Below are 24,433 nucleotides of genomic sequence, written 5' to 3' on the forward strand. Positions count from 1 at the left end.
GGTATATACTGCTTGAATGACAGTCTACCTTTGAACAAAATCAAAGACTCGTCAATTACAAGATTCTTGAATGGATAAAAGTATATCCTGAACTTTTGTTTGAGATACATGAAAACATTTCTAATCTTGTATAACCTGTCACTTCTGTCAGGCCTGGTTTTGTCAGAGAAGTGCAACATACGTAACAGTAAGATAAACCTGTTCACTGGTATTATTTCACTGAAGGATGGGGTAGAAATTAGCCGATCTGTGGACCAGTATGCTTTTATATTATGCTTATAGACGTGAGGCATAAGCATTATTGTTGCAAAAAGCAAATACATTTCTGCAACAGTCGTCTCTTTCCACCTGTGTAGTCTTGACTGTGGTGATAAGATCGTATTTGCCATGGTGTACTGAAAATACTTATTACTTTCCCTGGCAATAATTTCCATCAATGGCTGGTCAAAGAATAATTCAAAGAATTCCAGTTCATTGGCCGTGGTTCCAAGGGGACAGGTAGGTAGAATTCCACTTTGAGAGTCATCAAAGTGGTGAGGCTTGGGAACAAAATTGGGATTTTGCTGCCAATCCCACATACGGTTTTGTGGTGGATACTGGACATCATAGGCTGGTTGTACGGGTGGTTGTGGTTGTGGCGGGCTGGTGGCTGACGCTCCGCTTTGTCCTTGAACTGACGAGTCAGCAACGTGGGTCCCCGCTTGGCATGGTGAGTCACGCATGGCGGTGCCACTACCACCACCAGCACCACTAACACCATCCACTGATGCCTGTGGCCCATCCATGCCAAGTGTAGCCACATCATCCTCACTATCACTACCTAAAACGGGTGTAGGGCCACGGGATGTACTCCGGGAAGTACTCCGGGATGTACTCCGGGATGTACTCCGTCCCCTGGGCACAGCATAGGGTACACTACCCGAGCGCATGCGGCGGCGAACATACCGACGCTTCACTGGTGAATATGATTCCTCACTATCACTACTCGAATGATCGTCGAGCGCAATAAAATCACAATCCACGTCAGAATCATCGTCATTACTGAAGTCAGAGGCCTGGCCACGCGAAAATATTAGTTTTCTCTTACGTTTAGGAACACCCGACCGTGAGTCACGAGTGCCCACACCAGAGGTAGAAGGTCGAGGATCGTCGGGGTTTTCTGCACTATTATCGATATCCTGGTCATTATTTTCGGTCACTAACTTATCAAAGCCGTAGAATTCGTCTTCATTTGCACTTCCATCAGTGTCAGAACTATCAGACAGGAAGAGGAGAGTCCCAATTTTCCGGGGAGTGAGAGCTGACTTGCGACGAGGCATGGTGAACAAGGGTGACTGAGCCGGCGTTCCCACAATGCTATGCAGGCGCCTAGATTTTTTGTTTACGGCGCACACCCACGGCGCAGACCCATTCTCTCACATGTAGGCCTATGAGCGCTTTCGCGCTAAATTTGACGGCGCTAGAATTTTGGCGTAGATCTACGGTTTGGACACTCACCGAAAAGCCGTAGATCTACGGGACGGACCCTGAAAGGGTTAATTGTGACAAAACAGGCCTGTTTTGGAAGAAAATGCCAAACAGGACCTACATTACTCAGGAGGAAAAGGCACTCTCAGGACATAAGCCTATGAAAGACAGGCTGACAGTAATGTTGTGTAGTAATGCTAGTGGTGATTGCAAAGTGAAGCCTTTATTGGTGTATCACTCTGATACTCCCAGTGTTGAAGAAAAACAATATCATCAAGGGTAATTTGTGTGTGCTGTGGAGATCAAACAGTAAGGCATGGGTCACTAGGGAAGTTTTCTTGAACTGGTTTTATGGTGTGTGTGGCCCCACTGTGACAAAATACCTCCAGGAAAAGAAATTGTCACTCAAGTGCCTCCTGGTAATGGACAATGCTCCTGTTCATCCTCACGACTTGCTAGAGGAAATTGCAGGGGAGTTTGGTTTCGTTAAGGTTAAGCTTTTGCCTCCTAATACAACTCCTCTCCTCCAGCCCATGGACCAGCAGGTCATTCAAACTTCAAAAAACTTTACACAAAAGCAGTGTTTCAAAAGTGCTTTGAAGTGACCTCAGACACTCAATTGACCCTAAGAGAGTTTTGGAAAGATCACTTCAATATCCTCAGTTGTGTAAACCTTATAGGTAAGGCTTGGGAGGGAGTGACTAAGAGGACCTTGAACTCTGCTTGGAGGAAACTGTGGCCAGAATGTATAGAACAGAGGGATTTTGAAGGGTTTGGGGCTAACCCTCAGGAGCCTATGCCAGTAGTGGAAGCTATTGTGTCATTGGGGAAGTCCTTGGGGTTGGAGGTTTGTGACGAGGATGTGGAAGAGTTGGTGCAGAACAACGAGGAAGAACTAACCACTGCAGATCTGCGAGAGCTTCAGGAGCAACAGCAACAGATCACATCTCGGGAATGTTCTTCAAAGCAGGATGAAGAGAGACAGAGGAAGATGACTTTGTCAAGGATTAGGGAAACGTGTTCAGTGTTTACAAAAGTGAAAGCATTTATCGATGAATTTTATCCTGTCACAGAAGTTGCAAGCCACATTGGCAACATGTACAGTGACACTTGTGCCCCATTTTAGGGAAATCCTTAGGGCTCATGAGAAACAGAGCTCTCTGGACAGTTATTTTGTGCGAAAGGGGTTTAGTGACTCTCAAGCTGGTCCTAGTGGCATTAAAAAACTAAGAAGGGAGGTAACCCCACCAAAGGACTCGGTACCCGAAGTCTTTATTGAAGGGGATTCTCCTTCCAAGCAATAGACATCCTGAATCTCCCCTGCTGCTGGCACATCACTCATCAACAATGCCACAATACAGTAAAGGTCAGTGGCATTTAATTATTATTTATTTTGCATGTCCTATTCATTTTCGTGTCAGGAAATGTATATTTCCTGTAAAAAAAAATATTAGTTTTCAGACGTTGGGGTGTCAGGAACGGATTAATTCTATTTCCATCATTTCTTATGGGAAAATTAATTCGACCAACGGTAATTTCAACTAATGGCAAGCTCTCTGGAACGAATTAATGCCATTGGTTGAGGGTCCACTGTAGTTGCAATAGATGAATGGGCAGTTTATTTGCACTCAATTGACAGAACAGAAGAAATACTAATCAAATAACTATGAATGTGGCTGAAAGGAGCAACACAATAGGCCTAAAATATACCTCAAATTAGGCAAAATTGCCAATGTGTCGAATGGTTCCCAGACCAGTAACTTTGTGCCAGTGTAACTCAGTAAGTTTTTCATCAAATTTTGTAATTTTGGTGCTAACTTCAGAAAAAAAATCTCTACCATTTCAAAAGTTATTTTTTTTAATCCCTTTGGTGTTGGTCCCATAATATTATGGTTTTGAAGCCACTGTCGATGCCGTAATACTATGCCAAAATTCTAGTGGCTTCAAATCTGGCAGGAGAAAGTTGGTAGGCCTTCACATGAGAGAATGGGTCTGCATTGTGAGCATGCACAGTATCAAAAGAATCCTGCAGCACGCAGTGCATGAGAAAAAAAAACTGTGACTTTTTTTTTGGTTTAAAACAGCAACTTTGTGGCATACAGTGGACCCTCGACCAACGATGGCATCGATTAACGATAAATCTGACTAGCGATGCATTTTAACGCAAAAATTTTGCCTCGGCTAGCGCTAAAAAATTCAACCAACACTATTCGTTCTGTCTGAGACGTGTCCACTTCTGGCCAGTGTTTACAATCCAGCCAGCCACTGCGGTCGCTTCCAAGCATACAATCGGAACATTTCATAATATCACAGCCTTTTTAGTGATTGCACCTGCAAAATAAGTCACCATGGGCCCCAAGAAAGCTTCTAGTGCCAACCCTACAGCAAAAAGGGTGAGAATTACTATGGATATGAAGAAAGAGATCATTGCTAAGTATGAAAGTGGAGTGCGTGTCTCCGAGCTGGCCAGGTTGTACACATAACCCCAATCAACCATCGCTACTATTGTGGGCAAGAAAACGGCAATCAAGGAAGCTGTTCTTGCCAAAGGTGCAACTATGTTTTCGAAACTGAGATCGCAAGTACTCGAAGATGTTGAGAGACTGTTATTGGTGTGGATAAACGAAAAACAGATAGCAGGAGATAGCATCTCTCAAGTGATCGTATGTGAAAAGGCTAGGAAGTTGCATGACGATTTAATTAAAAAAATGCCAGCAACTAGTGGTGATGTGAGTGAATTTAAAGCCAGCAAAGGTTGGTTTGAGAGATTTAAAGGGAAGGGAAGTAACCCCGGAAAAGGACTTGCCACCTCAAATCTTAATGGAAGGGGATTCCCCTTCTAAACACTAAGACCATCAACACTCTCCCCTCCTCCCATCCCATCAATCATCACCTGATCTTCAATAAAGGTAAGTGTCATGTAACTGTGCATGTCTTCTTCAGTTTTGTGTATTAAAATTAATATTTCATGTGGTAAAAACAATTTTTTTTTCATACTTTGGGGTGTCCTACACGGATTAATTTGATTTCCATTACTTCTTATGGGGAAAATTAACTTGACTAACGATAATTTTGACTAACGATCAGCTCTTACGAACAGATTAATAGCATTAGTCGAGGGTCCACTGTATTTTCATTTGTTTTTTTGTGGCATTTATGGATTTAGAAACGGCGTATGATAGGGGATAATAGGGGGGCAATGTGGCAGATGTTGCAAATGTATGGTAGGTTATTGAAAGCAGTGAAGAATCTTTACAAGGATAGTGAGGCTCAGGTTAGAGTATGCAGGCGAGAGGGAGATTATTTCCCAGTAAAAGTAGGCCTTAGACAGTGATGTGTGATGTCACCATGGTCGTTAAAATATTTATAGACAAAGTTGTAAGAGAAATGAATGTTCAGGTGTTGGCAAGAGGTGTGGGGTTAAAAGATAAAGAATCTAACACAAAGTTGGAGTTGTCACAGTTGCTCTTTGCTGATGACACTGTGCTTTTGGGAGATTCTGAAGAGAAGTTGCAGAGGTTGGTTGATGAGTTTGGTAGGGTATGTAAAAGAAGGAAATTAAAAGTGAATGTAGGAAAGAGTAAGGCGATGAGGATAACCAAAAATTTAGGTAACGGAAGATTAAATATCAGATTGGAGGTGAATGTATTCAGATATCTGGAAGGCGAATCATAGAATCGATGAGGGGAAAAAGGTGAGCCATGCACTGAGGAGTCTGTGGAGACAAAGAACTTTGTCCATGAAAGCAAAGAGGGAATGTATGAGAGTTTAGTTATACCAACGCTCTTGTATGGGTGTGAGGCATGGGTGGTGAATGTTGCAACAAGGAGAAGGCTGGAGGCAGTGGAGATGTCATGTCTGAGGGCAACGTGTGGTGTGAATATAATGAAGAATTTATAGTTTGGAGATTAGGAGGAGGTGCTGGATTACCAAAATTATTATCCAGAGAGCTGAGGAGGGGTTATTGAGATGGTTTGGACATGTACAGAGGATGGAATTAAATAGAATGACTTTGAGAGTGTATAAATCTGTAATGGAGGGAAGGTGGGGTAGGGGTCGGCCTAGGAAATGTTGGAGGGAGTGGGTAAAGAAGGTTTTGGACTTCCAGCAAGCATGCATGAGCATGTTAGATAGGAGCAAATGGAGACAAATGGCTTTTAGGACTTGACGTGCTGTTGGAGTGTAAGCAAGGTAACATTTGTGAAGGGATTCAGGGAAACCGGCAGACTGGACTTGATTCCTGGAGGTGGGAATTACAGTGCCAACACCCTGAAGGAGGGGATGTTAGTGTTGCAGTTTTATAGCTGTAGTGTAAGCATGCCTCTGGCAAGACAGTGATAGAGTGAATGATCATGAAAGTTTTTCTTTTTCGAGCCACCCTGCCTTGGTGGGAAATGGCCAATGTGTTAATAAAATAAAAATAATTTTTATGGTTGTATTCTCATTTTCTTGGTCTCATTTGATAGAATGAAAGATGAATTACAAAAATAGAGATGATTTTGAATGGTTTACAGACTTAAAGTACTTTGAAATTGAGCTCAAAATAGTGGAAATGTTTGATTTTTGCCAATGTTCAAGAGTAAATGTATCATGTCATGCATCAATACACATCAACTGGTGGGTGTAATATGCATTCACAAATGTCCTGATATTATTTATACAATTTTTATAATAATGCAGTAGCCTGCATAACAGTAAATCTTCTATATTTTGTGTGAATAAAAATTCAGAATGATAAGCAAATGTAATATAAGAGAGGCCTGGAGATGTGACTAATAACAGAGAAAATGTTATTTTAGTGCCAGGAAAGTCTGCATTATTTATTCTGAACCCTATTTCAAAATTGCCCTTTCTTGAATTTTGTGTGACATTGGCAAAATTAGTAATTTCAGATCACTTTATTGGGTAGTTGAAATAGGTAAATGGGCAGTTCCTTGTACTCAATTGATAGAATAAAAATAGTACTAGCAACAGCTATGAGCTTCGTTGACTGTAACAGTGGAACTGGCCCAAAATAGGGCTCAAAGTGGGTGAAATTGCCAAAATCGCCAACTTTGCGAAAGCGTAATTCCATAAGTTTTCTATAAAATTTCATATTTTTGGTTTCATTGCCTTTGGAAAAAGATTCTCTATCATTTTATAAGTTTTTTTTTTTTAAATTCTTCAACCCTGGGAGCAAATTTGTGAGCAGGTGTCCTGACACTCAGAGGGTTAAGTGGACACTGAGAGCAATATTAATTTTGAAGTTCTGAACAATGAAAGAGGTAAACTACTGCATTATTTTCACAAATTAAATTGCAAACAGGCAAAAATTTTAAAAACCTTCTAATAACTAAGCTACACCAGTTTCAACCTGATCTAAAGATACATTGTCTAACAATCACATTTAAACCCAATCATATTTTTCTTAATAAAACTAACAAATTAGCATGCACACAACTAATTAATAACATAATCGTTCCTCTGAGCAAGTCAAACAAGCAGTGCAAGTTTCAATCCAATCTGAAGATGCATTCTCAACTAATCACATTTAAACCCAAGTGCTATTTTAATACAACTAACAAATTACCAAATAAAAAACTAACTAAGAACACGCTAATTAATTTAAGTAGTCAAACAAGCAGTTTCAACTCAATCTGAATATGCATTCTCTAGCAATCACATTTGAACTCCAGCAATATTTTCCTTAATAAAACAAACAAATAAACACATAAACAACTAATTAATGATATGATTGTTCCTCTTAAGCAAGTCAAACAAGCAATGTAAATTTCAGCCTGATCTGAAGAGGCATTCTCTATTTCCAGTTCTGAAACTAAGCAGGTGGAAAATGACCAATCAACCATCATTCCATCACTCTCTTCTTTTAGCAAAGAAATAAATGCATCATTGGGTAGTTTTATTAATGTGTGTGAGCTAGGGAATGCTTTCTTTGGTAGGCTTCAAATCTAAATTGTTGTATTCTGAACAAGAGAAGGCTCGTACCTGGGGGAGACATCAGGGGTGAAATGCAGCCTAGGCACTGCCGGGTGAGACCGTTCAACCAACCTGAGGAAGATTATTATAATTATCACTAGCAAATACTCAATAATCATCAATGGGTAGAATAAATTATTATGTACAGGTATGATACATGTGGATTTTTTTTTATAATTTTCCTGTAGTGTGTAAGAACTGATCGGGATAATGTTTTTCTGAAAATGTGTAGATGTGTATCTTCAGTAACTTTTAAAACATGTTCTGTGACATGAGAACTAATATTCTCTATTATTTTCTTATATTCTGTAAGGAGTTGAATATGTGGAGATTATTGTAATTTAGAGGAAATTAATATTTCAATAATGAAAATGTAGTACACACTTGGAAGTGTTATAAAATTAATTAAAAAGGTGTACTGGTAGACAAAATGTTGGAGGAGAGCAACAAAAATGGCAGAACATATACATTAACCGGGAAGTACGTTTTGCAGAATTTAATTGTGGGTAAATGAAGATGATGAAGAGTGTATCGGCAATAATTGGGAACCATGAAATAAGTGAATATAACGGGTATCTGAAAGGGTTCAGATACACAGTAAGCTAGTCATAATAAAGATAATACTGGACATGGTGACTGGACAATATTTTGATCATCGCGTGCACCTACAATAATTTAGTTTTGCTTCCTTATATATGGTATCAACTCAACAAATAGGTAAGGTATCTAGTGTTGGCCAATACTTAGCATACCTGCCTGCTAGGAAGGCATTAGGATATATCACCAAGATAATAAGTTGGTAAGTAATTCTTATGGTCTGCATTTATAAACAATCATTTATTTATGCAATAAGAAAATGGTGTGTATAATCAATTTAAACCATGGACACACAAATTACTTTAGAGTTCTCAAGCAAAGAAAATTTTCAGTAATACATGTATATACAGTCCACAACCAAATTTAATACATTCAGTTTTTTTTTTTAACACATTGGCTGTTTCCTACCGAGGCAGGGTGAACCAAAATTAAGAAAGACCCAAAAAGAAAGAAAAAACCATCATTGTTGAACACTTTCACCATCATCCATATGTAATCACTGTCTTTGCAGAGGAGTTCAGATACAACACTTTAGACATTGCTCCTAACATCCAACATCCCAAACTCCTCCTTCAACCCTTTCACTGTTTAGACCCCTGCTCACAAGCTTGCTCTCAGTGTCGAAGAATTTAAAAAAAAAAAAAAAAAAAATTCTTATGAAATGATAATCTTTTCCCAATGGTAATGACACCAAAAGTACAAAATTTGATGGAAAACTTACAGAATTACACTCTCACAAAGTTAGTGGTCTCGATGATATTTACACATCAGTGATTTTGCCCACTTTGAGCCCTATTTTCAGACAATTCCATTGTTCCAGTCGATGAAACTCATAGATATTTTGCTAGAACTCTTTTGTTCTATCAAATGAGTACAAGAAACCGTCCATTTACCGATTTCAACTACCCAATAAAATGATCAGTACAGTGGACCCCCGGTTTACGATATTATTTCATTCCAGAAGTATGTTCAGGTGCCAGTACTGACCGAATTTGTTCCCATAAGGAATATTGTGAATTAGATTAGTCCATTTCAGACCCCCAAACATACACATACAAACACACTTACATAAATACACTTACATAATTGTTTGCATTGGGAGCTGATCGTAAACCGAGGGTCCACTGTACAGTGGACTCCCGCATACCGTACGTATCACATAACGTTCAATCCGCATACCGCTCGCTTTTATCGCAAAAATTTTGCCTCGCATACCGCTCAAAAACCCACTCACCGCTCTTCGTCCGAGACGCGTCCAATGTGCGCCCTTAGCCAGCGTCACATGTGCCGCCGGTGGCATTGTTTACCAGCCAGCCTCCGCGGTAACATCCAAGCATACAATCGGAACATTTCGTATTATTACAGTGTTTTTGGTGATTTTATCTGCAAAATAATTGACCATGGGCCCCAAGAAAGCTTCTAGTGCCAACCCTACAGCAATAAGGGTGAGAATTACTATAGAGATGAAGAAAAAGATCATTGATAAGTATGAAAGTGGAGTGCGTGTCTCCGAGCTGGCTAGGTTGTATAATAAACCCCAATCAACCATCGCTACTATTGGTGGTACAGCTGCTGCTGCTGCTGTACCACCGTCAGCTGCTGCTGCTGCTGCTGCACTGTCAGCTGCTGCTGCTGCACTGTCAGCTGCTGCTGCTGCTGTACCACCATCAGCTGCTGCTGTAGTACCGTCTGCTGCTGCTGTAGCATCATCTGCTGCTGCTGTAGCACTGTCAGCTGCTGCTGCTGCTGTAGCACTGTCAGCTGCTGCTGCTGCTGCTGCTGCACTGTCAGCTGCTGCTGCTGCTGCTGCTGTACCACCGTCAGCTGCTGCTGTAGTACCGTCTGCTGCTGCTGTAGCATCGTCTGCTGCTGCTGTAGCACTGTCAGCTGCTGCTGCTGCTGTAGCACTGTCAGCTGCTGCTGCTGCTGCTGTAGCACCGTTGTTGGTGTGGCTTATTGAGAATACCAAGAAACAATTAACCCCAGAGGATTTGCCACTCAGGATAACCCAAAAAAGTCAGTGTTATCGAAGACTGTCTAACTTATTTCCATTGGGGTCCTTAATCTTGTCTCCCAGGATGCAACCCACACCAGTCGACTAACACCCAGGTGAACAGGGAAAAATGCCTGGAACTAGTGCTCATATTGGTGAATTTAAAGCCAGCAAAGGTTGGTTTGAGAGATTTAAGAATCGTAGTGGCATACACAGTGTGATAAGGCCTGTTCTGGAAGAAAATGCCAAACAGGACCTACAGTACTCAGGAGTAAAAGGCACTCCCAGGACACAGTGTCTCATCAGTCATTGCTGCATCTTCAATAAAGGTAAGTGTCATTTATTCTTCATTTAGTAGAGTAGTACATGCACAATATATATTGTGCATGTACTACTCTACTATTGTGCATATATCCTTCTCCTTTGTGTGTAGGAAAATGTATATTTCATGTGGTAAAAAATTTTTTTTCATACTTTTGGGTGTCTTGCACGGATTAATTTGATTTCCATTATTTCTTATGGGGAAAATTCATTCGCATACCGATCATTTCGCATAACAATGAGCCCTCTTGCACGGATTAAAGTCGCTATGCGGGGGTCCACTGTATTTGGTAATTTGGACAATTTCTTACACAATTCAAGGCCAATTTTAAAATAGGGTCCAGAATTAACAATGCAAATATTTCTAGCACTAAAGTAACATTTTCTCTGTTTATTAGTCTCTCATCTCCAGGCCCCTCTTACATTACGCTTGCTTTCCATTTCGAATTTTTATTCACAAAAAAATAGAAGATTTACTGTTTTGTAGACTACTGCATTATTACAAAAATGGTATAAATAATATCAGCCCATTTGTGAAAGCATATTAGATCCAGCAGTTGACGTGTATTGGACATGTGATGTGATTTGTTTACTCTTGAACGTCGACAAAAGTCAAACATTTCTGATACTTTGAGCTCAGTTTCAAGGTACAGGGGTACTTTGACTTACAAGTTTAATTCATTCCATGACCCAGCTCATAACTCAATTTGCTCGTACGTATATCAAATCAATTTTCCTCATTGAAATTAACCCATTCAGGTTCCATCCCATAGAGCTACAGCTTTACGTTCAGGGTCCAAACCGTAGATCTATGCCAAAATTCTAGTGGCATCAAATTTAGCGCGAGAAGGCGGGTAGGCCTACATGAGAGAATGGGTCTGGGTGGTCAGTGTGCACACTATAGAAAAAATCTGGACGCCCGCATGGCATTGTAGGAATGCCGGCAAAGTAGCTTTGTTCATCGTGCCTGGCGGCAAGGAAGCTCTCACTCTCCACTCACTCTCAGTCTTAGAACTTACAGTTCTAAGACTGATGGAAGTGGAGCTGAAGACGAATTCTATGGTTTTGAACCATATGGTACCATTGTACCATATGGTACAATAGTACCATATGGTACAATGGTGCCATGTCATACAATGGTATCATATGGTACAATGGTATATGGTACAGTGGTATCATATGGTACAATGGTACCATATGGTACAATGTACCATATAGTACATTGTACCATATGGTACATTATACCATATGGTACAGGGTACAGGGATCCTAATGGAAATAAGTCTGTCTGACTTTCTTGGGTTATCCTAGGTTCTCCAAACATATGCTGCTATGATATTCTATGTAACTTTATTTGTGTATACATAAATAAACTTACTTATGATGCCACATGCACTTGAGTAAGTTTATTCAGGTGTACAGAAATACAATTACATAGATTATCATACATAGCAGCATACGTATAAAATCGTGGGATAACCCAAAAAATTCAGGGTGACTTATTTCCGTATTTATCCCTGTATCTGTACCATATGGTGTCCTGTACTGTATGGTACCCTGTACCATATGGTACCCTGTGCCATATGGTACCCTGTGCCATATGGTACCCTGTACCATATGGTACCCTGTACCATATGGTACCCTGTAACATATGATACCATGTACCATATGGTCAATAGGTGTTGGTGGCATGAGACAACAGCCAAGACTGAGTGGCGACGCAAGCTAGCTACTGACTCCGCACAACAAATCTGTCCATAGAGGTCTGTACCTCCCGTTCCTTTAACCCTTTCAGGGTCCATGCCATAGATCTACGGCTATACATTGAGGGGCCAAACTGTAGATCTACACCATGAGCTCAGCTCACTCTGATAAGCTGTGAGTGGTAAAGTAGGGCCTAGATATGAGAGAATACATCTATGTGGTGTGTGCGCACCACATAAAACAAATCCTGCAGCACACAGTGCATAATGAGAAAAAAACTGAGACTGTAATTTTCGATTAAAACAGCAACTTTGCAGAGTTTTTTATAGTTGTATTTGCGATTTCTTGGTCTCATTCATAGAATGGAAGATATATTACAGAAATAGAGAAGATTTTGATTGGTTTTAGTAATGGAAATCGCTTGAAACTGAGCTCAGAGAAGCAGAAATGTTAAATCTTTGCAGATGTTCAAGAGTAAACAAATGACCTCACACGTCTAATACACGCCAGCTGGTGGGGCTAATATAACATTCACAAATGTGGTGATATTATTTATACAATTATTACAATATTGCATAACAGTAAATCTTCTATTTTTTGGTTTGAATAAAAATTCATTATGTGAATAAAAAATAAAAATGGAATTAATTTGTAAAGCCTGAAAATGTAATTAATGAACAGAGTAATTGTTAGTTTAGTGCCAGGAATGCCTGCATTGTTAATTCTTGAGCCTATTTTGAAATTAGAATATTTTGAACTTTGCATTAATTTGGACAAATTACTAATTTCCAATCACTTTATTTTGTAGTTGAAACAGTTGAGCTGGCAATTTCTTGTACTCAATCGATAGAATAGAAGTAATACTAGTGAAATAGCTAAGAATTTGGCCAACTGGAATAATGTAATTGGCCTAAAATGGGAGTCAAAGTCGTCAAAATTCCCAATACGTAAATATCGCTGACACATCAAAATTCGCGAGAGCATAATTTTGTCAATTTTCCATCAAATTTTGTACTTTCTGTTTCATTACCTTCAGAAAAAGATTCTCTAGCATTTCATAAGAAAAAATAACAAAATTATTTTTTGAAAATTCTTGGACCCTGAAAGGTTAAGATTTGCTTAAAATGGGCCACAACATTGTCATTGTAATAGTCACCAGCACGGCTTGCAATAGCTGTGTTAGGGTGATTTTCAACCATAAAGGTTTGCACTTCAACCCACTTTGCACACATTTCCTTAATCTTTGAAGTAGGCACAATGGATTCCACAACTGGCATAGGCTTCTCAGGGTTAGCCCCAAACCCTTCAAAATCTTTCTTAATTTCCTTACTAATTCTCAGCCTTTTTACCACAGGGTTGGCACTAATAATAATGAGAGTATTAGCTATTAAGACGTAGCTCAAGTAATCGTTCACTAACATACATTATAGCTGGCAACTCGACATTAAAAAATAAAAAAAACATACGAATATGTACGAAGCTTTCTTGGGGCCCATGGTGACTTATTTTGCAGTTACAAGCACAAAAAACACTGGGATAAGGTGAAATGTATGCGTGGATGCGACCGCACTGGCTGGCTTGTAAACTCTGGCGCTGAGGCCACACGTGGGACGCGCCCCGGACGAATCACGTAAGGCGAAGCAAAATTTTTGCATTCAAATGCTTCGTATGGTGGATTTAACATAAGGCGATGCGATCGTAAGGCGGGGGTCCACTGTACTTCTAGTTAGCCATGGGCTGTTTAGCCTCTTTTCTGTGATCTGTTTCGTTTTGACTGAGCAATGTTTGTTGTAGAGGTTTAGGGTTTATGCAAAAAGATTTTGATATCTTTATCTATATTATTACTGTCATTTAGCTCTCTCTGCCAATCAATGGCACCTAGAGCTAGTTTTAGGTTGTTTATCGATGTCTCGGCATGCACGCGAAATGAGATCTTTCTTGTTTCTTGAGGCATTTTAGATAAGTTGGTTATGAGAAAGGTAGGATAGTGCTCTGTGGTGTTATCTGTGATTATACCTGCTTGTAGTGGGGATATTATGTTCGTCCAGACATGGTCGAGTAACGAGGCGCTAGTGTCAGAGATTCTTGTTGGCTTTGTTATAGTGGGTAGCAATAAGCTGTTGTTCATAGCATTTGTGAAATAACTACTGGAGGGTCGGCTGCTTGGATAAAGTTGATGTTGAAATCTCCTGCTAGTATCAGATGGTGTTTATTCAACTCTGATTCAATTATCATGTTTCTAAGGTTATTGCTAAAAGTGTAAGTGTTTATGGTAGTCTGTAGACTGCACCAACTGGTATAGGTTTCTTAAGTGTTCTAGATGTGAATTTAGCAATTATATATTAGCCGTTTTCATCCCGTACATTAGTTGATTTCACACATTCTAGTTCATCAGAGTAATAGATGGCAGTGCCTTCTCCTGATTGGTCGGGCCTACAGTTATGTATGGCTGTGTAACCAGGTATGGTAAATATGTCTGTCAGATCTTGTCTGAGCCAGGTTTCAGTAAGTATAATGAAAGTTGTAGTAGCATTTAGAGACTTAAGTAATGCAATGAGGTCATCATAGTGTTTACTCAATGATCTAACATTGTAGTTGACGACTGTAATGTTCTTGCTGACACTGAGAAGGGTATTAGCCTGACTAGCAGTGTAGTAATAGCAATTACTGTTTGGACTATGTGTGCTGTTCAATAAGAGGTTGATATCAGGATTGATACTTACATTCATAAGGGGTACGTGGAGAAATAGCCGTTACAATTATTAAAGAACAAAAAGACCAAAGCAATCAAATCAAATCAAATCAAATCTATAAGGATTACAATGCGGGGTCTACAGATTTTGATTATTGTGTGGTTTACATGTAATAAAATACTAATTACAGTGGGGGCCACTAGAACACCTAGCATGGCTAGGCATTTCGGGCAAACTTAGATTAATTCTTAACCCTAAATTATTACAAATTGTGGAGTAAGTTGACTAAATACTAAGTGACTAAATACTAGTTTGTGAGTTTAGCAATGTGAATGCTTTTGTTATGGCACAATACATAGTTTCTATATTGGAGTATCACAGGCAAACTTGTGACTAGTTCGGAATCATTATTTTAAGATTAAGATACGTATTTCTGTGCTTATAGTCAAATGGGTGAGTGAGTGAGTGTAAGCGTGAACCACCAGGTGGTTGATGTTAAACCACTAACAATTATGAGCTTATGAACTAAGATAGTTAAACCACTACCAATTATGAACTTATGAACTAAGATAGTTAATTTAAATCTAAAAAAATAATGGAGCTACTGAAAATTAAAATAAAACAATTTAGTACCTTGATTATTTCAAGTACCTGGATTAGCACCTTGAATAGCACCTTAAGTGTCTTAAATAGCTGGGAATTAATTACCGTTATTCACTAACAGTCATGAAAATATGGGTTAGAATAAGGGTAAATTGTACTAAACTACAACACTGTACAGCAGGGCCCCACTTATACGGCAGGTTAGGTTCCAGGCTACCGCCGTAAAGCGGAAACCGCCGTAAAGTGGAACACCCTTTTTTTTCCACTTATAAATGCATACAAACACTAGATAACAAGTTTACACTAACATATATTAAGTTAGCAATATAACCAGGCATCAAAAATCAATAAAAAAGTACAATACACACATAGTGCACTCATTACTTACCTTAAAATATTTATAGTCTTAATCTAGGGTGAGACAAGTAGTATTTATTGTAAGAAATCAAGTGTGGTATGTATGGTAATCAGCCAGGCTACCTTACCAGGCCACCCCACCCACACATACTATTCTATGATATTTAAGCATCCCATATAGGGTGAGATGAGTAGTATTTATTGTAAAAAATCAAGTGTGGTATGTATGGTAGTCAGCCGGGCTACCATACCAGGCCAACCCACCCACACATATATTCTAAGATATTTAAGCATCCCAGAGCGATAAAATGTATATACAGTTCACTCATTACTTACCTTAAAATATTTGTAGTCTTAATGTAGGGTCAGGAGTAAGTAAATGAGATAAAACGAATAAATGAGAGAGAGAAAGAATGAGTACATGAGAGGGGACAGGCGCAGAGTTATGTAAACAAACCAGGCGAACCTAAGTTTTGTAAACAAACAGTGTACACGTCTGGTTTGTGTACAAGTTACATTGTGTACAGGTTGTCTCTACATTGATACGGTAGAATTAATAAAGAAGAACACTCCCATTCTCATGTAACATCATTTTGAGAAGAAATGAAGCTCTGAGTGAAGGCAATGGAAATAAGTCACACTGACTTTTTTGGGTTATCCTAGGTTCTCTACACATATGTTGTTATGTATGATAATCTATGTAACTGTATTTGTGTATACCTGAATAAACTTACTTACATACATATGAAAGGAATAATTTTCTAGTTACCCCCAGTAACACATTTTCTCTTATGTTAGATTAGAGAAAATGTTATTCTTGCCGTCACTTGTACAAGTTATCTGGCTCCCACATCTTATATTTATGTTTATTTATTCTATTGTGGGGGGTATTTATCATCTTTTTATGTTATGTATCGTGTTTATTATATAATTTTGAAAAAAAATATCATGGATGGATTAATGAAAATGTGTATATTAACGTAATATATGACATTTAATGAGACTCAGTGAGTATTGTTATTATTATTATTATTTCTAATATGGCGTCACTTGTGCAAGTCGTCTGCTACCACATCTCACATTTATGTTTATTTATTCTACTGTGGAGTGTATTTATCTTATTTATATGTTATGCATCGTGTTTATTATATAATTTTGAAAAAATATCATAGATGGATTAATGAAAATATGTATATTAACGTAATATACGACATTTAAATGACTCGATGATTATTATTATTACTAATATGACGTCTGGAGACATAAGACACTTACCGATTTTAATGTGTACCTGCACGCCAGCACAGTATGTAAGTTTATTTAGGTACAGGTATACATAAGTATAATTATCAGAGTATATATAAAATATGAAATAACTTTTAAAAACATTTGAAATTTTGGAGTTTCCAGACAAAATGGAGAGACTTAGTGCTTACTGAGCTCACGGAGAATGTAAACAAACAGGGTGGGGCACAGTGACCGTATTAGAAAGTCAGGTGGGGGGAGCCATATAGCGAGTTTTGGTCATAATTTGAAATGACCGTATTAGCAGAACGCCGTAAAGTGAAACGCCGTAAAGCGGGGCCCTACAGTACATGGTTGATAATGTGTTGAGATATGGCTTAACAAGGTTCAGTCAAACCAGTGAGAGGAAACATGCTAGTTCTTGATCATTTATTTTAAACCTACGGCCCGTGTCTGATAATTTTACCACGATAATGCCAACCCGAGTAAAGCACTGTTTTATTGATGCATTATCACGCTTAAAGTTTTCGAAGTCTGTATAATAAGTTCTGACGTTTTTTGGTTAGGCACTCATTTACATACACATTACTCCGTTTCTTGATGGAGGAACTTATTAGATAATTTTTAACATCAATGGAATTGAATTTTAACCTCACACTTTGTTGTTGACTCGGCTTGCCTAGCAGTTGGGCTTCCTTGATATCACTGGTTTTAATGTTAACTTTTATCTCATCTTTAATTAGTTGGAGTGCTTTGATGGTGCAATTCTCATTGTTTGTATCTGGTGTTAAGGTAGAGCTGGTTAAAATGACAGAGTCTAGGAGCTTGTCTTGTTCAATCATATCCCTTTGATACTGGAAGCATGCATTCCACTGGGATTCTATGTTTAACTTCCAGACTTGTGTAGCTTCTGACAGCTTGGTGGTGAGAGAATTTACAGTGGACCCTCACCTAACGATATTAATCCATTCCTGAGAGCTCATTGTTAGCCAAAATTATCGTTAGCCGAGTTAATTTTCCCCATAAGAAATAATGGAAACCCAATTAATCCGTTCCAGACAGCCAAAAGTGTTAAAAATTTTTTTGTTTTTTTCATGAAATATACATTTCTCTAGAAAGAAAACAATAAGACATGCACAATAATTACATAAATAAATATTAAAATGACACTTACCTTTATTGAAGAGTATTGATGAGTGATGAGACACTGTTTTTCTTGAACACTGGGATTTTCAGAGTGATACACCAGTAAAGACTTCACTTTGCAATCCCCACTAGCATTACAACAAAACATGAGAGTTAGCCTTTCATAGGCTTGTGTCCTGGGAATGCCTTTTCTTCCTGAGTAATGTAGGTCCTGTTTGGCATTTTCTTCCAGAACAGGCCTGTTTCTTCACAACTGAACACTTGTTGGGGGATGAATTTTTCAGCTTCGCCATACCTTATCACACTGTGTATGCCACTACAATTCTTATATCTCTCAAACCAACCTTTGTTGGCCTTAAATTCATCAATATGAGCACTAGTTCCTGGCATTTTTTCCTGTTCACCTGGGTGTTAGTTGACCGATGTGGGTTGCATCCTGGGGGACAAGATTAAGGACCCCAATGGAAATAAGTTACAGTCCTCGATGATGCACTGGCTTTCTTGGGTTATCCTGGGTGGCTAACCCTCTGGGGTTAATTGTTTCTCGGTAATTGTTTCACATTAAGCCACACCAACAACACTCTCTCCACATCTTTGAGTAGTACAGCTGATGGTGGTGGAGCAACAGCTGACTGTGGTGCAGCAGCAGCTGACTGTGGTGCAGCAGCAGTTGACTGATCCAGCAACAGCTGACTGGTCCAGCAACAGCTGACCATGGTGCAGCAACAGCTGACTGATCCAGCAACAGCTGACTGGTCCAGCAACAGCTAACTGTGGTGCAGCAACAGCTGACTGATCCAGCAACAGCTGATTGGTCCAACAACAGCTGACTGTGGTGCAGCAACAGCTGACTGATCCAGCAACAGCTGACTGGTCCAGCAACAGCTGACCATGGTGCAGCAACAGCTGACTGATCCAGCAACAGCTGACTGGTCCAGTAACAGCTGACCATGGTGCAGCAAAAGCTGACTGGTCCAGCAACAGCTGACCATGGTGCAGCAACAGCTGACCATGGTGCAGCAACAGCTGACTGGTCCAGCAACAGCTGACAGTGGTGCAGCAGCAGCTGACTGTGGTACGATAGTATTTCTCACCCTTTTTACCACAGGGTTGGCACTAGAAGCTTTCTTTGGGCCCATGGTGGCTTATTTAGCAGTTACAAGCACTATAAACAATGGAATAATACAAAATGTATTGAATGTATGCATGCAACCAGCCACCCTGGCTTGTAAACAATGACAGCAGGGCTGGATGGACAGGTTCGGGACGAGTCATGTTGGTCAGAAACAGCTGACTGTGGTGCAGCAGCAGCTGACTGTGGTGCAGCAGCAGCTGACTGTGGTGCAGCAGCAGCTGACTGTGGTGCAGCAGCAGCTGACCGTGGTGCAGGAGCAGCTCACCATGGTTCAGCAACAGCTGACTGTGGTGCAGCAGCAGTTCACCATGGTGCAGCAGCAGCTGACTGTGGTGCAGCAGCAGCTGACAGTGGTTCAGCAACAGCTGACTGTGGTGCAGCAGCAGTTGACTATGGTGCAGCAGCAGCTGATTGTGGTGCAGCAACAGCTGACTGTGGTGCAGCAACAGCTGATGGTGATGCAGCAACAGCTGACTGTGGTGCAGCAACAGCTGATGGTGGTGCAGCAACACCCTGGCTTGTAAACAATGATGGCAGGGCTGGATGAACAGGTTCGGGACGAGTCACGTTGGTCAGAAACAGCTGACTGTGGTGCAGCAGCAGCTGACCGTGGTGCAGCAGCAGCTGACTGTGGTGAAGCAGCAGCTGACTGTGGTGCAGCAGCAGCTGACCATGGTGCAGCAGCAGCTGACTGTGGTGCAGCAGCAGCTGACTGTGGTGCAGCAGCAGTTCACCATGGTGCAGCAGCAGCTGTGGTGCAGCAGCAGCTGACAGTGGTTCAGCAACAGTTGACTGTGGTGCAGCAGCAGTTGACCATGGTGCAGCAACAGCTGACGGTGGTGCAGCAGACTGGTGCAGCAACACCTGAGGTATGATAGTATTTCTCACCCTTTTTACCACAAGGTTGGCACTAGAAGCATTCTTTGGGCCCATGGTGGCTTATTTAGCAGTTACAAGCACTATAAACAATGGAATAATACAAAATGTATCAAATGTTTGCATGCAACCAGCCACCCTGGCTTGTAAACAATGACGGCAAGACAGCTGAGGCGCTCAGGCTGGACGGACAGGTTTGGGAGGAATCACGTTGGGCGAGTTTTTTATCGTTAAGCGAGCCAAAATTTTTACACTCAAATGCTTCGTTAGGCGGATTTAACGTTATGCGATGCGTTCATTAGGCGAGGGTCCACTGTATTTGTTTAGCATGTGTGCCTATAGTTGAATGTAGGTTTGCTTGTTCTTTAGACGAGTGTATTAATGATGGCAGTTTGTTTTCTAGTTCACTAATCTTTGAATTTTGTGTCGTAAGATGATTTAAGGTCTTTAATTCTCGTGTTTTGGGTATGTAGTGAGGACTCAAGGTCCACAATGAGTTTTCCATAGGTTTCGTTTTGTCGTCTTAGCATACCATTTTCCTGTAGAATTTAATCAATGGAGTCGGGTCGCTGTTGAGGACTGAATTCCTGGGCTATACCTTTGGGCGTTGACGAGTTGAGTATAGTTACCTGGAGTTTACCTGGAGAGAGTTCCGGGGGTCAACGCCCCCGTGGCCCGGTCTGTGACCAGGCCTCCTGGTGGATCAGAGCCTGATCAACCAGGCTGTTGCTGCTGGCTGCACGCAAACCAACGTACGAGCCACAGCCCGGCTGATCAGGAACCGACTTTAGGTGCTTGTCCAGTGCCAGCTTGAAGACTGCCAGGGGTCTGTTGGTAATCCCCCTTATGTGTGCTGGGAGGCAGTTGAACAGTCTCAGGCCCCTGACACTTATTGTATGGTCTCTTAACGTGCTAGTGACACCCCTGCTTTTCATTGGGGGGATGGTGCATCGTCTGCCAAGTCTTTTGCTTTCGTAGTGAGTGATTTTCGTGTGCAAGTTCGGTACTAGTCCCTCTAGGATTTTCCAGGTGTATATAATCATGTATCTCTCCCTCCTGCGTTCCAGGGAATACAGGTTTAGGAACCTCAAGCGCTCCCAATAATTGAGGTGTTTTATCTCTGTTATGCGCGCCGTGAAAGTTCTCTGTACATTTTCTAGGTCGGCAATTTCACCTGCCTTGAAAGGTGCTGTTAGTGTGCAGCAATATTCCAGCCTAGATAGAACAAGTGACCTGAAGAGTGTCATCATGGGCTTGGCCTCCCTAGTTTTGAAGGTTCTCATTATCCATCCTGTCATTTTTCTAGCAGATGCGATTGATACAATGTTATGGTCCTTGAAGGTGAGATCCTCCGACATGATCACTCCCAGGTCTTTGACGTTGGTGTTTCGCTCTATTTTGTGGCCAGAATTTGTTTTGTACTCTGATGAAGATTTAATTTCCTCATGTTTACCATATCTGAGTAATTGAAATTTCTCATCGTTGAACTTCATATTGTTTTCTGCAGCCCACTGAAAGATTTGGTTGATGTCCGCCTGGAGCTTTGCAGTGTCTGCAATGGAAGACACTGTCATGCAGATTCGGGTGTCATCTGCAAAGGAAGACACGGTGCTGTGGCTGACATCCTTGTCTATGTCGGATATGAGGATGAGGAACAAGATGGGAGCGAGTACTGTGCCTTGTGGAACAGAGCTTTTCACCGTAGCTGCCTCGGACTTTACTCTGTTGACGACTACTCTCTGTGTTCTGTTAGTGAGGAAATTATAGATCCATCGACCGACTTTTCCTGTTATTCCTTTAGCACGCATTTTGTGCGCTATTACGCCATGGTCACACTTGTCGAAGGCTTTTGCAAAGTCTGTATATATTACATCTGCATTCTTTTTGTCTTCTAGTGCATTTAGGACCTTGTCGTAGTGATCCAATAGTTGAGACAGACAGGAGCGACCTGTTCTAAACCCATGTTGCCCTGGGTTGTGTAACTGATGGGTTTCTAGATGGGTGGTGATCTTGCTTCTTAGGACCCTTTCAAAGATTTTTATGATATGGGATGTTAGTGCTATTGGTCTGTAGTTCTTTGCTGTTGCTTTACTGCCCCCTTTGTGGAGTGGGGCTATGTCTGTTGTTTTTAGTAACTGTGGGACGACCCCCGTGTCCATGCTCCCTCTCCATAGGATGGAAAAGGCTCGTGATAGGGGCTTCTTGCAGTTCTTGATGAACACAGAGTTCCATGAGTCTGGCCCTGGGGCAGAGTGCATGGGCATGTCATTTATCGCCTGTTCGAAGTCATTTGGCGTCAGGATAACATCGGATAGGCTTGTGTTAATCAAATTTTGTGGCTCTCTCATAAAAAATTCATTTTGATCTTCGACTCTCAGTCTGGTTAGCGGCTTGCTAAAAACTGAGTCATATTGGGACTTGAGTAGCTCACTCATTTCCTTGCTGTCATCTGTGTAGGACCCATCTTGTTTAAGTAGGGGCCCAATACTGGACGTTGTTCTCGATTTTGATTTGGCATAGGAGAAGAAATACTTTGGGTTTCTTTCAATTTCATTTATGGCTTTTAGTTCTTCCCACGATTCCTGACTCCTAAAGGATTCTTTTAGCTTAAGTTCGATGCTTGCTATTTCTCTGACCAGTGTCTCCCTACGCATTTCAGATATATTGACCTCTTTTAGCCACTCTGTTATTCTTTTCCGTCGCCTGTAAAGGGAGTGCCTGTCTCTTTCTATTTTACATCTACTCCTCCTTTTTCTTAGAGGAATAAGCCTTGTGCATACATCGAGTGCCACCGAGTTAATCTGTTCTAGGCATAAGTTGGGGTCTGTGTTGCTTAGTATATCTTCCCAGCTTATATCGGTTAGGACTTGGTTTACTTGGTCCCACTTTATGTTTTTGTTATTGAAGTTGAATTTGGTGAATGCTCCCTCGTGACTAATCTCATTATGTCGGTCTGGGGCTCCGCGCATACATGACTGAACCTCAATTATGTTGTGATCTGAGTATATTGTTTTTGATATGGTGACATTTCTTATCAGATCATCATTGTTAGTGAAGATGAGGTCTAGTGTATTCTCCAGTCTAGTAGGCTCTATTATTTGCTGGTTTAAATTGAATTTTGTGCAGAGATTTAAAAGCTCGCATGAGTGTGAGTTTTCATCAGAGCTGCCTCCTGGTGTTATTACTGCAACAATATTATTTGCTATATTCCTCCATTTTAGGTGCCTTAAGTTGAAATCCCCCAGGAGCAAGATGTTGGGTGCAGGAGCTGGAAGATTTTCCAGACAGTGGTCAATTTTTAACAGCTGTTCCTGGAATTGCTGGGATGTTGCATCCGGAGGCTTGTAGACTACCACAATGACTAGGTTTTGGTTCTCGACCTTTACTGCTAAAACTTCCACTACATCATTTGAGGCATTTAGCAGTTCTGTGCAAACAAGTGACTCTGCAATGTACAGGCCAACCCCCCCCCTTTTGCCTGTTCACTCTGTCACATCTGTATAGGTTGTAACCTGGGATCCATATTTCGTTGTCCAAGTGATCCTTTATGTGGGTCTCAGTGAAAGCCGCGAACATTGCCTTTGCCTCTGCAAGCAGTCCACGGATGAAAGGTATTTTGTTGTTTGTTGCTGGCTTTAGACCCTGTATATTTGCCAAGAAGAATGTTATCGGACTGGTGGTATTGTTGGTACTGGGGGGGGAAGAATTTTTTTTCCGGCATTAGTATCTGTATCTGTTGGTTTGGAGTGGAGGCCATCGACTGTGGTTCCACTCCAGGAATGACTGGATTTGGTGTACGATTTCTGCCATTTCCTGCCAGTTTTTTTTCCTTCCTGGCACTAAAAAACCTCTCCCTCTTGAGTGGCTGTGGCTACCCAGGTTTTCCCATGGCCTGGATGTTTTGTATCTTTTTGTCCCCTTTAGATGGTATGCCTGGCAATTTAAGTTATAGCACAGTCTTTCCTGTACTGAAGAGGTACACAGTTCAGGGTGAAAAAGCTTACAGGAAGGGAGTTTGCATTTTCCTGTTGTCATATGGGCATGGCATTTTCTAGGGTGGTCATAGTTGCACGTCCCATCTGTTTTTCCAGATTTCCCATGCCAGCAGATACCAAGTGCATAGTATGTGCACAGGCTTGGTTTCCGTTTGCCTTGGGTTTCTGTGACTGTATTCCCTGTTGGTGCATGTTTCCCTGTCTTACTTCTATCCTCCCTAGCACCAACAATGGAGCTCTCACCAGTTGTTTTTGGTAATATATCCTCACTATTGCTAGTGGAGTCCTCTTGTTTGCTATTTCCTGCGGTATTTCTAGTTTGCAA

At 40.8% G+C, this 24,433-nt stretch overlaps 1 protein-coding gene across 2 annotated transcripts in view; it reads right to left on the reverse strand.

The window, feature by feature from the left end:
- The window catches only part of LOC128696723 (uncharacterized), a 101,866-nt gene that overhangs the window by 33,929 nt on the left and 43,504 nt on the right, over positions 1 to 24,433 (reverse strand). For both annotated transcript variants that reach the window (XM_070094607.1, XM_070094606.1), the window contains one exon: positions 7,453 to 7,515. In XM_070094607.1, the coding sequence (XP_069950708.1) occupies positions 7,453 to 7,515 (63 nt within the window). The remainder of the gene's footprint in view (positions 1 to 7,452; positions 7,516 to 24,433) is intronic.

This window comes from Cherax quadricarinatus, chromosome 46 (assembly GCF_038502225.1).
Source record: "Cherax quadricarinatus isolate ZL_2023a chromosome 46, ASM3850222v1, whole genome shotgun sequence".
Taxonomy (NCBI): Eukaryota; Metazoa; Arthropoda; class Malacostraca; order Decapoda; family Parastacidae; genus Cherax; species Cherax quadricarinatus.